The 15,259-nt window shown below is 50.1% G+C and overlaps 1 protein-coding gene across 1 annotated transcript; it reads right to left on the bottom strand.

Moving 5' to 3' along the window:
* Positions 1-2,783: 2,783 nt before the first annotated feature.
* mxra5a (matrix-remodelling associated 5a) lies at positions 2,784-11,515 on the bottom strand. The gene is made up of 7 exons (XM_068756210.1): positions 11,328-11,515; positions 11,125-11,254; positions 10,470-10,860; positions 6,531-10,208; positions 5,480-6,392; positions 5,071-5,394; positions 2,784-4,338 (listed from the first exon to the last, which is right to left on the bottom strand). Exons 1-7 carry the CDS (start codon positions 11,513-11,515, stop codon positions 2,784-2,786), a joined length of 7,179 nt encoding a protein of 2,392 aa, XP_068612311.1.
* Between the last annotated feature and the right edge of the window lie 3,744 nt (positions 11,516-15,259).

Below are 15,259 nucleotides of genomic sequence, written 5' to 3' on the forward strand. Positions count from 1 at the left end.
ACTAGAGCTAGGGTCTGATCTGAGGTTTCTGCCTGTTCATAGGCCTCCATCACCATGTGCTCAGAAACCCTCTTTGGAGAGGACCTTGAAGCGGAACAGGTGAGGAGACAAACTGGAAACTGGACTGGACCAGCACTGGGAGATGAGACGAGCGCCAACGTGAGGCCAGTGTGCCCGGCCAGAACTGAACCACTGAGAACCAGGGTCTACTGTGGACCCTGTTCTGGTCCACCGTAGACTTTAAAAGAGGCAGAGGAAGCCATACTATTCTAGCCGTGAATGCAGGCCCGACTGAGACTTGAGCCGCTCTATTTGTTTAGCCAGTGCCTGGACTCGCACCCGGCATGCCCTTTCCAAGAAATCCCACCTTTGCCAGCGCAAGAATGCAAATGTCAAGGGCCGTGATGCCTTGCCAAAAACTCGGAAAGCTCTGGAGACGCTTTGATCTGGGTTCAAAGGTCAGGGTTTGCCGTCATTCACTCGTCCGGCATCGTTTGCTCTCTGCACCGAAGGCATGGCAAGTCCTAACAGTAACCCCCCCTTCACTTGTTTATTCTTTATTTTCAACAAATGCGTGCTCTTTTAGTGTGTTTAGACGAACAAACAGTCCTGTGAATGTCTCCATCTGGAACGTCTCTGCTGTTTACCGAGGACGCTCGCTCTGCATGTGATTCGGGATGAGTGTGTGCGAGAGGAAGAGGAAGAGGAAGGAGAGTGTGCATGCTTGTGCCTCCCAGTTCAGGCTGATATGTCAGAAATAAGAGAAACATCTCAAGACACTTTACAGGAGTAGCAGGGAAAGGCAGAACCCAACTTGACCCACAAGAGCAAGATCTTTGGCGACGGAGGCAAGGAAAAACTTCCCATTAACAGGCAGAAACCTTGGACAGAACCTATGGCTCATAGTGGACGGCCATCTGTCAATGACAGAGAGGGAGAGACAGAGACAAGGACAGGTAGGAGGAGAGTCAAAAACAAAGAGATGGACGAGAGGAGACAGGAAGGAAAGTCAGACATTTTTCAAAATAAAACTGTTGCAGATTGCAATTGTTACGTCGAAGCTGGTCCTCGCTTAATGCCGACTCGGAGTTACGACGGGCTTTCTGAAATTTAAATGTGACAATAATGCTAACGATGATCCAAGGAAATAATTTTCCGACATCATGCTGTAGATTTTCGGAACCATCAGTTTAGCAGCCTGGAATGATGATGTCATCTCAATGCGGGTGAAGTCAGACGAGTGGAGAACGGGCCTAAGCTTCGCTCAATAAAGTCACAGACGCTGACATTTCAATAGTGTGACTATTTGAGGTCGAACCTGCTGAACTAATGGGGGGGGGGGTTCCTCCCCGCTCCAGATGTTTCTTCTTACTGGAAGACGAGACTGCGTCTGTATTCCCAAAGCGATGATCCTCGTCTTCGGCAGTGACCTACTTCCTTCACCCGGAATGTAAATTGTGCATTTTCTTTTGCGCGCTGCACTCTCAGAGGCCAGCTAAGCGGAAAAAACTACAACTTCCGAGTACAAATAAGAACTGAGTCTCTGAAATAATAAACTTTTTCTCGGTCTCATTCTATATAATAAAGATGGTATTTAAGTCGTCATTTCCCTCGGCTTCCCCCCCAGTTTCCGCATTATTTTAATGTCTTTTTGCGTTTGACACGGGGCTCAGTAGAAGAAAAAAAAACCATGTGGAAATCTTTATTAGAATATGGAACGCATAACAGCTTGTCAAAGACAAAATCCTTTACAAATGAGGACACGCGGCCGACATCAGCATTTTTCAGAGGCACAGCCGAAAACGGTGCACAATGCACTTATTATATAGTCTGACTCCAGTCATGGAAAAACACAAGAAGTACTTAAGATGGGCATTTATTCTCATTACTATGATAATAAAAACAGTATTAACCATATGCCATATAAAAACTTATTTTCCAATTAAGTTAATTTCCTCGTAAAAGAAGATTCTGTCTCGATAGGTTCCCCCCCCCCCCCCCCTTATTTCCCTCAGTGGCTGGAAATATATAGAAGTTTTAGCCGACCGACACATTTCTAAACCATTAATCAAACCGATAGCGAACAGCAGCTGACGTAAGACAACCTTGTCATACTGGGGGAAAAAACACACACTTGTTTCTCCAGCTGTTAAATAATTTACATATTAGGAGTTTGAATTCAAATTCATCCCCCCTGCGTGTTCCTGGTGTAAAATATTACAACAAGTTCATCACCAAAACAAATAAATACCTGGCAGCTGTTCAGAACAAAGAATGCTAATACAACTAGCATAGCTTAGTTCGCATGTAGAGAAAAGTCCAGAAAACAGCTGGATATGACTTTTGGTTCCCGTAACTGTCTCGGATGTTTTATAGCAGCAAATCTCTATGCTCTTAAAGCTTGCTCTGCAGAGCTGAAGGCTGTTATCACACAGAGCAGGTGCCAGGCTGCAGGGTGACCACAGGTAATTAATAGAAAACGGGGAGTCACTCCCACTCATCATACCGGAAAGTTGAGAGTATGCATCTCGTGGAACAGTAAGAAGCACATAAGCGGGTGGACACGGGTTTTTCTGGTGCTCAATAGTTCAGTTACCCACGGCGGGTAAATCACGTCGGTTTATGGCCTCTCCATCGGACACACTCCAAGCACCACTGCAGGTTTTTAAAAAAAGCATTGTGACAGCAGTTTTTACAACATTAAAAACATCATTCGTTTTTAACTAGGCAGTTGATTGGGCAATACAGTAGGGACAGAAACCACGAGGAATGACCAAAAGTCATCAGAACACATTGAGAAGTGTTGTTTTAGAGTCTGTGCCAATGGCATTTCTGGCGGTGCATCGGTAGACGCCGGTGTCTCTCTGAGTTGGGTTCTGAATGACGAGGGAACCTTGGGGATGGAGGTACTTGTTTCCAAAAAGGCGTGGCTGCGCACTGACAGCCAGGCGGGTTCTATCAGGTGTCTCCCACGCCACGTCGGCTTTTGGGGTGCCAGTTGCGATGCAGTTCAACTGAATAGCAACTCCACGTTTAGCGTAGGTCACAGAGGGAGGGCCGCTTGTGATTCGAGGTGGGTACGCAATCACAATTACCGATACAGAAATTGCTGCGCCCCCGTATTCATTTGCCGCTCTGCAAGTATACAAGCCCCGATCGTAGACTGATACTTGTTGGATGGCGAGGGTTCCATTGGGCAATACAGCATATCGTCCAGCTCTCTGGGGCATCTTGAGGACCACTCCAGTGGGTAATGTCCAGGTTAATCTGGGGGACTCTCCACTCATTAGACAATGAAGCCAAAGTCTTTCCCCATTCATAATGCTGACAGGAGAGTTGTATCGGTTGTTGATCTCTGGCTTCTTCCCAGGAGACAAAGTGACCCTACGCTCCACAAGGCCCTGCAGCGTGTGTCCTAGACACCGATACGTTCCAGCCTCAGCAATGGAAGGGTTGCTAATGATCAAGGAGCCATCTGGCCGGTGAAAATACTTGGAGAACCGAGCACCACTATGCAATGGTGTACCATCGGGTAAAATCCAAGTGACATGAGGTTGGGTTGAGCCCTCGAAGGTGCAATTCAGTGTCATGGCATTCCCCACACTCAGCGACAGGCTGTTTGTTTTTGGCCTCTCTTCAACTTCATTCACATCCAAATTAACCACCAGCTTAACCTCCCCTCCTTCATTCCGAGCTATACAAACCAGCCTCCCAGAGTCTGTCCTCTTGAGAGACCGGATTTCCAAGGTGCCATTTTGGTGAACTATCATTCCGTTGCTATAATATGGCGCAGGAAGAATCACATCTCCCGGCAGAACCCACGTGATGCGAGGGGTGGGTGTTCCCTTCGCCACACAGTCCACAAACATCTGCTGATCCTGAATTGCGGTCACCTTGATGGTATTATCAGTTCCGTTTAATCCATTGATTACTGGAGATGCTACCAGGACCTCTAACTTGATGACCTCATGCTCTTGTCCTGCATGGTTCCTGGTCATACAGGTGTAGTTACCGGCATCAAATCGTTGGACATTTTGAATCACCAAAGTACCATCATCCAAGATCTGGTATTTTTCTAAATTGGAGGAAATTCCACTATTTGTCGGGGAGATCCATGTGATGGCAGATTTTTCCTTGGCATTACATCTCAGTGTGACCGTCTCACCAGAGAGAGCCCTGACAATCCTCTGGTCGTTATCTTGAGTTGCAACCTTGACCTTAATTCTAACTTTCATCTCGTCCTTGCCAAGCTGGTTCTCTGCATAGCAGGTGTAGTCACCCTCTTCTGGCATGCCAACATGGTTGAAGTAGAGCGTCCCATTGTCAAATACCACATATCTAAAAAAAAAAACAGATCAGATAGACATTGTGTTTTACTGTTACTTGAAATTGTTTTATTTGAAATAGTTTTTAATTATGTGGTTATTTTATATCTGTATTTTTATTAATTTTATTACATATGTGTATATATTTGGGGGCCTTGGAATCTATGTCCAGGGACAACAGATGTAAAATAGCCTTTTGGCTAATTCTGGCACATTTACAGAAATGTTTATTAATGTGCGCTGTCCCTGTTAAATAAACGAATAAATAAATAAATAAATAAAGGGAAAGAGAGGAGTATTGAGTACTCAGCCTCCAGGCTATTAAGATTTGGACAACACACACCTTTTTCATTTTGGGGTACCAGAAGGCAATAGTCCACCATTCTTGAATAGGCTTGATTTAACATAAGGATCAACTTGAGGAGTAGAATTTGTTTTACCACGACAAACTAATAAGTTTAATATAACAGTTGAACTACACTCTCAAACGTTCTGAATGAACACAATTTTCCTGCCTAGGCAGTTCTTGGCAGGAGTTCCCCTGCTAGCTGGCCGCTCTCCAAAAATTGATGCAATAATTGTTTTACAACAAATACAGTGGTACTAAAAAATTACTTATTTTTAGTCCATTCAACAGCTATAAGTGGATTTTAGTAGAATATTAACATAGCATGGACTCACATTACACGGCACACAAGAAGCGCTGCTAGTGTTAGTCGACTCACAATTACTGAGAAGCTCATACCTGCGACTCCGCCCCCCACTGACATCTCTTTGCTTGACCGGGTTGACCATGGTGCCGTCTGGCAGTGCCCAGCTAATCTCAGGGTTAGGAAGACCAGATGCCACGCAGTCCACCTTCAGGTCTCCGCCGTACACCACCTCCTGACTGGACAGCTCCTGCTTCTGCTTGATCTTTGCCGGCCGGGTCAGCACGTTGGCCCTCAGTGAAACGTAGTCATCACCCATCTTGTTGCGTGCCACACATAGGTAGTCCCCGCTGTCCTTGTCGGTCACAGAAAGAATGGCTATGGTGCCATTGGAGAACACTTTGATCCGGGGGTCAAAACTGCAAATGGCGATAAAAAAAACATGTTGTTTTTCTGAACTTTTAATTTGAAAAGGTAGAACAAAACATTATTAGCATTTGCTACCTGTACTGAGAATCCACCAGCTTCTTAGAAGGTGTCCTCCAGATGATCCGGGGCTCTGGTGCTCCTGTTGCCACACAATTGAGCAGCAGCCGTCCCCCATAGGTCACATCGGTCCTCTGAGGGGAAGATGAGGTGATGCTGGCCTTGGCAGAGGTTCTCTTAATATCCAGAACCACGGTTCTCTTACTGGAGGCCACCACGTTACTTGCTGAACACTCGTACCTTCCGCCATTTCCCAGGCCCAGTCTGTGTATGTAGAGGGTCCCGTTGGGAAACACGATGAGGTTGCGTCCGGTAACAAAGTCAGAGGTCGTGAGCTGTACTCCATCAGGCGTGGTCCAGCGGATCACAGGCTGAGGCGCGCCTGTAGCGGTGCAATGAACAGAGACAGAGCTTCCCTCTGGGAGTGTGTAGTTCTCGCGTTGTGTCTGTTGAATCACAGGGGGCAACTCGGAGACATGAAGGTGGACTGCAACGGCGTCGGTCCCAGCCATACTGCTGCCAACACACTTATAAATTCCTCCATCTGTGTAAGTTGCTTGGCTGATCCTGAGGGTTCCATTATGCAAGACGGACATGGGCCGACGAGGGGCAACATCCAGCGGGGTGGCAGCCACATGGGCATGGTTAGGAAGCACCCATGTGACTTGAGGCAAAGGGTGTCCCTCCACTGTGCACTCCAAATCGACCAAGCCACCTAGATGGACGGCGATGTCCCTCTGTTCAGGCTGGAGGATTCGTGGGGGCTGAGACAGGACCTCAAAATTGACCACCATCTTGTCTGCACCATGCTGGTTCAGGGCTGTGCACAGGTACATCCCCCCGTCCGTGGGCTGCGTGCTCCTGATGATCAACGATCCGTTCGGATGGATCTCAAACCGCTGGGCCATGGCGAACTGAGCGACGCTGGCTTCTGCAGCAACGGAAAGAGAAAGCTCTTGAACACTCATGCATAGAAGCAAAGTAAAGACGGACAATGATTTAACCGTTCCATCCCGTAGTGGGCAAAGATTGCACAGGTTTTACATTAAATAAGTCAAGCCATACATACCATTAGTAACTTTACTCCATGACAGGAAGGGCATTGGATCACCCACGGCCACGCAAGGAAGCTGAAAATCTGCCCCAGCTTTTGCAGTGAAAGTCTGGAAGTCTTTCTTAAGGATCTTTGGCTTCCGCTGTGAAGCCGTTCTCGGTCCAGGCGGCTGCTGCTGCTTTCTGGACGCATCCCGGGTGCTTGTCAGGAGTCCATCGCTGAATGATTCCGGTTGGCTTGAAGCCGCTGTTGGAACAGGGGTGGCGTACTGCTCGGCAGTCCGAGAAGTTGCAGCATCACTGAAAAAGGGAGCCAGGTTCTGAACAGTTGGCCGGGCTTCAGGATAGGACTCTGATGTTCCCTGTGGCTCTGATGTAGCCACGGGTTGAATTTGTTGCTCTCGACTCTGGCTTTCTGGAGGCGTGGTCCAAAGTGAAGACATTGTGGTTCCGGTGGACAGAGTTCTGGATATTGTAGCATTTGGTGGCATTCCAGTTGGGTTCACAGTGCTGGGCCTCGATGAGACGGCAGAGGTAGGCGCCATTACTTGCATACCTGCCGTAGGAGCATCGACAATGCTTTCTATATTTCCAATTTCTTCATTTGGACCAGAACTATGATGCAGCATTTCAGACACTGCATGTTCCCTTGTGGACATCTGTTGCGTGTTCACGTCTCCCTTGAAAGGAGCCCTCTGTGTTGTGCTTTCCTGCTCAGCTAATGAAGCCACTGAGGCGAAAGGAGACGATGAAAGTGTGACATGAATGCCGGCGTCTTTGGAAGCTGCATGTGTGTACGGAGGCTCCAATTGGTTCAGTCCATCTGTTTGCAGTTTCACCGCAGTGTGAACCCCCCCGGGGGAATCATCAGGGTGGGGCGCAGGCCCGACGTTTACCCTTTGTGTCTCTGTAGGTTCGACAGCCGGAGGAAAACTGCCTGTAGGCATTTTCCGAGTGGTCGATGTGACTTCATCCGTCCGTTCTGCAGGAGATGGGCTAGTCTTTCCATGACCCACTCCTGAAGAGGCTGCTGGCAGCGGCGGCACCGCTGATGTGCTTTTGAGGAGCGGTTTGCCCAGTTGTGGGATGCTGCCGCTTGCTTCAGGGGAAGAAACCGGTTGGGAGGAGAGTTTGGTTGCTGAGACTGAGCTCCCTCCACGGCTCGGCCCGCCTGATGACGCTGCTTGGCTGCCGCTGAATGGAACTGCGGTATTGAAACGGACTGTTGTAGTTTGCACTGGTTCTATTTTTAGCTGTGGAGACACGGTGGTCCTCGCTGGCACGGTAGCAGTACCCAGTGTGGGTTTGATCAGCTTCTTTTTCCTCCTGCTCGGCCTCCTCCTCCGACCCCCGTTCTTTCTCTTGGAGTTAGCTTTTCTCTCTGCGCCTCTCCTCCTTGCAGCGGTGGGTGCAGTTGCAGTTCTTGGAGACGCTGTTGTGTGCATTGCTTGAGGTTCCGATGCCTCATCCGTTGAGTCCTTTGGTTCTGGCAGTGAGGTCGAAGCCACATGACCTTGGCTTCCATTTCCTTCCCGGCTTGTTTCTGACTCACGTGGGCTGCTGGAGGGCTGAATTCGACCCGTCCTCTCTGATGACTTTGACAAATCGGCTGTTTTGAGTCCGTCGGCACCTTTGCTCCTGCTTTGGTTCTCTGCTAGTGAAAATGCACCACTGCTGCTTGTGCTAGCCTGCCAGGACGTGACAGCATGTTGGGGAACTGACGCAGTCTGTGGGAGGAAGAATGTGCTGCTCGCAGTTGTGTGTGGATCCCAGTCCATATCAGGGGTTGCAGGTTGAACGCTGTATGTAGGCCGTGCTGTTTGTGGGGCTGCTGTAGCGTCTATGCTGCGCGCACGCTGAACGTCTGATGTCACGCGTGTGACTTTTCTGCGTTTATTGGGTTTCATTTGTGTATCTTGTGTTGGATTTGTGACGTATCCTCGATCCTCCTTGTCCTGGACGGTCCCAATGGCTGATGTTACCCGAGTGTTCCTTTGTGGGTGTCTCATCATCGCCGTGACTTGTGTCAGAGTCGTATGCTGGACCGGTGGTGGGGTCACCGTGTTCTGAGCATTTCTATCCCTAATCTTCGCCAAAATATCAGCCCACTTCTCCGGATCGATTTTACTCTTCGACACGTTCACCCTCCTCCGACTCTCAACTGATCCCATTGGTTTTCGAAGCAGTTGTGGCCTCCGCAACATATTCCTTGATGGACGGACGCCCCTCCTGCCTGTGGCCACGCCTCCTGGAATTCTCTTTCTCAAGGGATCCAAGTGGTTTACGGAAGCCCCGGTCTGGGTATCCTCAGTGTCACCTGATGCCTCCTCTGTGTCCTCTGTTGGGACTTTAATCTGAATGTTGACCCCTGAGGCTGACTGAGGTCTTGTGGGGAACTTCCTCAGAGGCCGAATCGCTCCTTTGCGCCTCACGAGATTGACTTTTGTAGCCAGTGTATCCACACCATGCTGATTTATTGCGATGCATTTATAATAACCATTGTCCTGCAACTGAGCCTGCGGGATATGCAGGGTGCCGTTTAAATAGACAAAAGCTCGGGAGGTGTTTGCTTGGAAACTGACTATGTTGTTGCTTGGTAGGAGCCAGTTAATTTCGGCATCGGGGGAACCAGACGTCATGCAAGGCAGGCGGATGGGGCTCCCTGAAAATCCCTCAATGGCTTCGAGTGCGGCATCCGCTCCGGGGGGGGGGCTAGAGGATTCCTGCACTGTCAGATGGAATGGCAGGACAGTGAGGTCTCTATGAAGCTTGGCGATGCAGTAGTAAATTCCTGAGTCTGTATGGCGGACCCCTTTAATGTCCAGCCGTCCTTCACTCGAAACAGACACCCTGTTGTCTGGTCTGCTGTACGGGGCCTCAAGCTTGGAGCCATCTGGCAACATCCATTGGATAACCGGTTGCCCAGAACTACGCACGTTACAGTACATTTCACTCGGGCTTCCCAGGACAGCAATAAACACTTTGCGAGTCGTGTTTGTGGACTCGATCATGGCCCATGTTCTCATCTGTCTCCGCACCAGTTCCACCTGCACCGTCTCCGAGAACTCCATGCTGAGGCTTAATTTTACAGTCTTGGCTGACGACTGGAGTCTGTTCAGTTGAAGGCCAACAGATGTTTGCATCAGCCAAGCTGGCTGAGCCGTCACATTTGCTTTGACGCCTGTGTAGTACTGCGCATCTCTCTCAGAGTCCTGCTTGTAGACATAAGTTTGACGAGGTTCTTCCGCGAGCACGAGTCCCCTTTTCAAATGGGCCGGCACACTGCTGTAGTACGCGATTAACCTCCACAGTTGCTCATACTTTTCTCGATCAACCGGACATTCCAAATGCACTGATAAAGTTATGTTGGAGGTCAGCTGAAGCCGTTCCCAGGTAATCTTTGTAAGCTCTTTGGGTTCCTCAACGGTGCACTTCAGATCCACCTCATTTCCGTGTTCATCCGATAGGTCCAGGGAGATGGCTCCAAACGGTTCGCCGAAGTCCTCAACGGTCATGACCTCACTTTCGACGTCATCGGGTTGGGATGTCCTCTGTGGAGAGCTGATGACGGGGCTGCTGCAGACGAGGTTCTCCACAGCCTGGAGCTCTTTCATCCGGAGGTGCCTGGGAGATGAGCACATCGGACACGACTGGCCACCAGGAAGTGCCCCGTCCTTTTTACATTTCAGGACACCTGGAGGAAAAACAACACCGTTAGATTAGACTTTAACCCCTCGTCTACAACCATGTCTCCGGCGCTATTGTCGTCTATGCCCGGTGTTACGGTAATAAAGCACCCCCATTACCGGGAACCGGCACCGGTGACTTTGACCAACAGGTAGTGCTGGTGCTACGGCCATAATGGCCATCCATAGTTAGAGGGTTAAAGTAGTGTTGAATTATTTTGTACACTCCGAGACATTCTAAAATGAAGACTATAAGAATGAAAAATGACCTGGTGATGTTTTATCCCAGTCATGGAGCCACCTCATGTTGCAGTCACATGTCCATGGGTTCCCATGGAGGTACAGGTTCTCCAGCTGGGGCATGGTGGCCACCAGCCTGCGGGACAGCGACGTCAGCCTGTTGTCTGCCAGGTAGAGATGCCTCAGAGTGGAGGTGTGGAAGAAGTCCATCAGGGTGAAAGTGGCGAAGGTGGCCGGGTGTAGCTGCTGGAGCCGGTTGCCTTCCAGCTGCAACAGCCGGAGGGAGGTGAGACCATGGAAGGAATCTGGGTGGATGAACTCCAGTTGGTTGTTGTCCAGGTGCAACCTGGCCAAGGCCCATAAACCTTGAAGGTGTTGTCTGTTGATCTCCTTCAGCTTGTTGTAGCTGAGTTTCAACATCTAAAACAGGAAACGGGGGGGGGGGGGGGGGGGGGTGATAGTCATCAGAAACTTTCCTGAATATTCCTCCTCCTCCTCTCAGCTCACACTTAAGGCTTGCGCGATAAGAAGGAGCCGCTGCGACAGGAAGTGACAGACGCCAGAGATAAGAGGCTTTCTGAGGACCCCCGCCCACCCCTCCAAAAAAAAAAAAGAAAAGAAAAGAGATCGATCACTCATTCATTCATATTATAGAATACATAGCTCATAGCTGGAGTACTGCACCTGCAGCGAACGAAGGTCCCTGAACGCCCCATCAGGCAGACTGTGGATGTCATTCCCGTGGACCATCAGGAGCTCCAGCTTCCTCAGACCAGCCAGTGATTGGTCTGTGATCACGTTAATGCTGTTGAACCTGAAACAAGCAAATGAAGTCGGGAATACAACAAACAAACAATAATGACCACAGGAGAAATAGAGCCACTGACCCCAGGTTCATGCGTTTCACATCTTTGGATATTGCCGCGGGGATGGTGAGGAGGGAGCGGAAGGTGCAGTGGAGCTCTACGGGCTGGGGGCAGGAGCAGGGCCGGGGGCAGGGGACGGAGGCAGCAGGGGGCAGATGGGGCAGCAGCGCCAGCAGAGCCCAGAGGACGCACGGGGCAAAACGGTCCATCTTCTTCTGGGCGAGGAGCCGCAGCAGCTGGCGCGTAATAACAACGACCGGTGCAATTATTATTATTATTATTAATAGTAGAAATAATTGTTTGTTTTTTAGCAGATGACGTCTCGGCTGGTGACTCTTGGCCTCCGTATGAATGGATGGAAGGTAAATTACTGAGCCGCTGCGGCTTTAGTTTTTTTAGGGGGGGCAAAGTGCTCCTTGAATATTGAATGAGATCAGCTCAAAGCTTCGCTGTGAAATAACAGATGCTTCTTACCTCAAAACCTCGATCGCCTGCAGCCTCCTGGCTGCCCCTCGTGCTCCATAGTCAGGGAAAAGGCGCAGTTCGATTAAAAGAAACGGCCCCGCGCAAGACGGAAAACAAATCCACGCAGCGCACGGAGGAGAAAATGAGAAAAAAAGGAACTCCAGAGACGGAGTCGGAGACCTTAAACTCCTGGCGCGGCTGTGGAGCTCAAAGTGAGTAATGAGGGGGCGGGGGGGGGGGGGGGGGCTCCACCAGTGCGCGCGGCTGAGGCGCAACAGGAGGAGCCACGGGGGCTTTCAGAAGAGCTTCCAAAGTGTGAAGCTGAAATTTAAGACGTGGAGATTTGATGTGAGTCACATCAGAGCTATGAGAAATGAGGGGGGGTCTGGGGGGGGGAGGCTGATAAGAGCAGCTGGCCGTGGAGCAGCCCGGAGTGGGTCATCGCTGCGGCTGAGAGAGATGACCCAGCTTTCTCTTACTTCCGCCGAAACAAAACAAAAATCAGTAGCTCTGCAGAAAGTCACAGTTCCAGGTTTGAACTAGGATTGGCCCATCTAGGCTGCCGTACCCAAAATATGACCGCTCGCTCACACACCCCTGTGTGTGTGTGTTTTATTACAGAGGAGGAGTTCTACTCTCCAAGCATCCAGCTGCGGTCCTGATGAGATGATCTGGATTCTTGTTGTCATGGAGACGGTTGAGGCGTCATCAAGTGAGCAGACTATGGAATTCAATTCAAATTTTATTTACATAGCGCCAGAACACAACAGGAAGTCACCTCAAGGCACTTTCACAGGTGCAGCAGGGAAAGACAGAACCCAACTTGACCCACAAGGGCAACGGAGGCAAGGAACAACTTCCCTTTAACAGGCAGAAACCTTGGACAGAACCTAAGGCAGGCCCAAATGTAACCTGCATGTGGTTGCATTTGGGTAGTGCGTCTCTAGGGAGGAGGTGGAGGATGCGGGGGGGGGGGGGTCTGAAGGCGCACACATCAGCATTGACTCACATATGAACAGCAGGCTGTCTAGACAGACACACACACACTAACAGAGCAGGAGCTGACAGGGCAGCCTCTGGAAAATCTACCGCACCTATGTGCTGCAATCCGCCCCCCCCCCTCCCCCCACCTCCGAGTCCGGGGGGGGCAAGAAAGCGCAGGTCAGAGGTGACGGAGAGCGTTTCCGTCTAAGGGCCTCATGCTCCCGCCGTGCTGTAGCACACCTGCATCAGTGGCACGTGGAAGTGAGGTGACTGAAGCTACGTGGCCCTTAGCAGCACCCCGGGGGGGGGGTCTGCGGTCCTGGAATAAAAACAAGAGCGCAGGTTTCTGGTAAAGCGCTGATCACGGACGCCGACGCCGCTGCACATCTGCACGGACGAAGAAACGCTCCACTGTCCGTCCGTCCGTCCGTTAGCCAGAGAATTCGAAATGTTCTGGACGGATCAGGATGAACAGCATAAACGTGTGATTAAAGCTAATTTTGTGGGTTATTTACTGACTGAATGGAGGCGGGGCTTATCTGCAGAAGCCAGGTTAAGCTTAATCGCTTTTATTTGGAGCCTTCACCTGATTTCATTGGTGCTTAAAAAAAAATCTAAAAATCAAAACACGAGTCCTTGTCTCCAATGGGGGGGGGGGGGGGGGGGGTCAGGGACTGCAGGAAGGCAATTCAAATGCAGAGAGCCGATCTATGAAACACAGAGGAGGCGGCTTTAATGGCGGAAAATGAGCCCAAACAGATGGTTTCTCGTTTCTTCCCATCTCCTGGGTCGCTTCTTTTTTTTATTCTGACTAAACTAAATTCAGACTTTCATTCTGTATTTAGTTTGAACGCTTCGAGCCGTTTTGAATGTATAACAATAATAAAAAAAGAAAGAAAAAGACCTCCCATTATAATAAACTACTTTCCATGAATTTCAAAATAGCTGATCTCAAAACGTCCTTCAGGCGTTTGACATAATTACGGATTTCAATTCCAACCGAATGAATTTTTCATGCTCGCTTTACTCTCCGAGGTAATAAATAACGGCCTGGAGGGAGTTGCTTCCAGTAAACAAACTCAGTTACCCAGAATCCACTCCTCCTTCCCGCCTTCATGGAGGATCTTCCATGGCGCTGTGCCCGCCGGGCGGGCACGAAGACATCCAAGGAGGTTTCGTGGCGGCACAGAGGTCCAGTCCTGTCATCCTGTCCAATCAGAGCAGACCTCAGGGCTCCAGGTTTGGACGTTACGCAAAACGGCGAGGGACGCTGGAAACCCTCAACATCTGCAGACGCACCCCGGGACGGCGGCGTTCGAAGGCCGACGAGTCAGCAGAAGGCGAAGGGATCCTCCCACGAGGCCGTCTCCAGCCAATGAGGCGGCGCAAGGTGAAGCAGGATTTACTCGCACGCCCCCACGCCATTTCAGGCCGACAGCTTCCAGTCATTACTGGGGAAAAGGCTTAACCACCCGAGGGGAGGAAAAAGCAGCTCATAGCAGTCAGCCTTCAGCCTTGACTGCTGCCCCCCCCCTCCCCCCCCCGTTTCTTCAGCTTGATGACTTAGCAAAGAAAGACTTAAACAGGAATACGCACGAGCGTCTGGTCTGCGCTTGGGCAGCTCGGAGTGTCTGGCGAACAGACGTGTGAGCGTGTGTGTGTGTGTGAGTGTGTGTGAGTGTGTGCGTGTGTGTGTGTGCGTGAGTGTGTGTGCGTGAGTTCTAGAAGTGCGTGCTTCTAGAGGACGAGGTCACAGCGCACGTAAACTTCAGAAACGGTTTAGCGAGTGCAAAAAGGCGTCGTGGGAACTGTGATTAGAGCCGGCGGAGGCGGCTCACTGCTGTGGGAACGTCTATTATTTGAAGGGGGGGTCGATTTAAAGAACTTTCTCTTGAAGGATTTGATCGCTGAAGACAGACGCCGTCCTCGAGCCCCCGTCCCTGCTCCTACCGGGGGACTATCTAGTACCCTAGCCTTTCATTTAGCTCTCTGGAGGTTTTTTGGGGGGGGTGGGGGGGTTTGATTGTGTCATTCAAACCACATTCCATCACGTTATCACACACACATGAATTAAAAATCTTCATCAGCATCTTTCTAGACCTCAAAAGGGGTTAAAGAAAGTTATCCCAGATTTCTCAGCGCACATGGAAACTACATGTTATGGAAAAGTTGTGGTTGTGGCAAATAAAATATGGTGAGGGGTTAGGATGGGACGACTAGAGGTTGGGGGGGGGGGGCATGTCTTATCTGGCTTGGGAATGCCTCAAGACCCTTCAGGAGGAACTTAAAATGTCTTGAGGGTTGTTCTTCCACATTGACTCTCCAGGAATAAAGTGGAATAAAAAAACAAAAACCTCCCCCCACCTCCTCTGCATAAAGGACAGCGGTCCTCCCAACCCCAGCCATGCCATTATCCCGACTCAGCATTGAAGGGGCAACCACTTCCTGCTTTACTTCCTGGTTTGGAAAGTGGAGGGAAAGATATTCCTTAAAGGCTATATCCA

This window comes from Brachionichthys hirsutus, chromosome 24 (genome assembly GCF_040956055.1).
Source record: "Brachionichthys hirsutus isolate HB-005 chromosome 24, CSIRO-AGI_Bhir_v1, whole genome shotgun sequence".
NCBI lineage: Eukaryota > Metazoa > Chordata > Actinopteri > Lophiiformes > Brachionichthyidae > Brachionichthys > Brachionichthys hirsutus.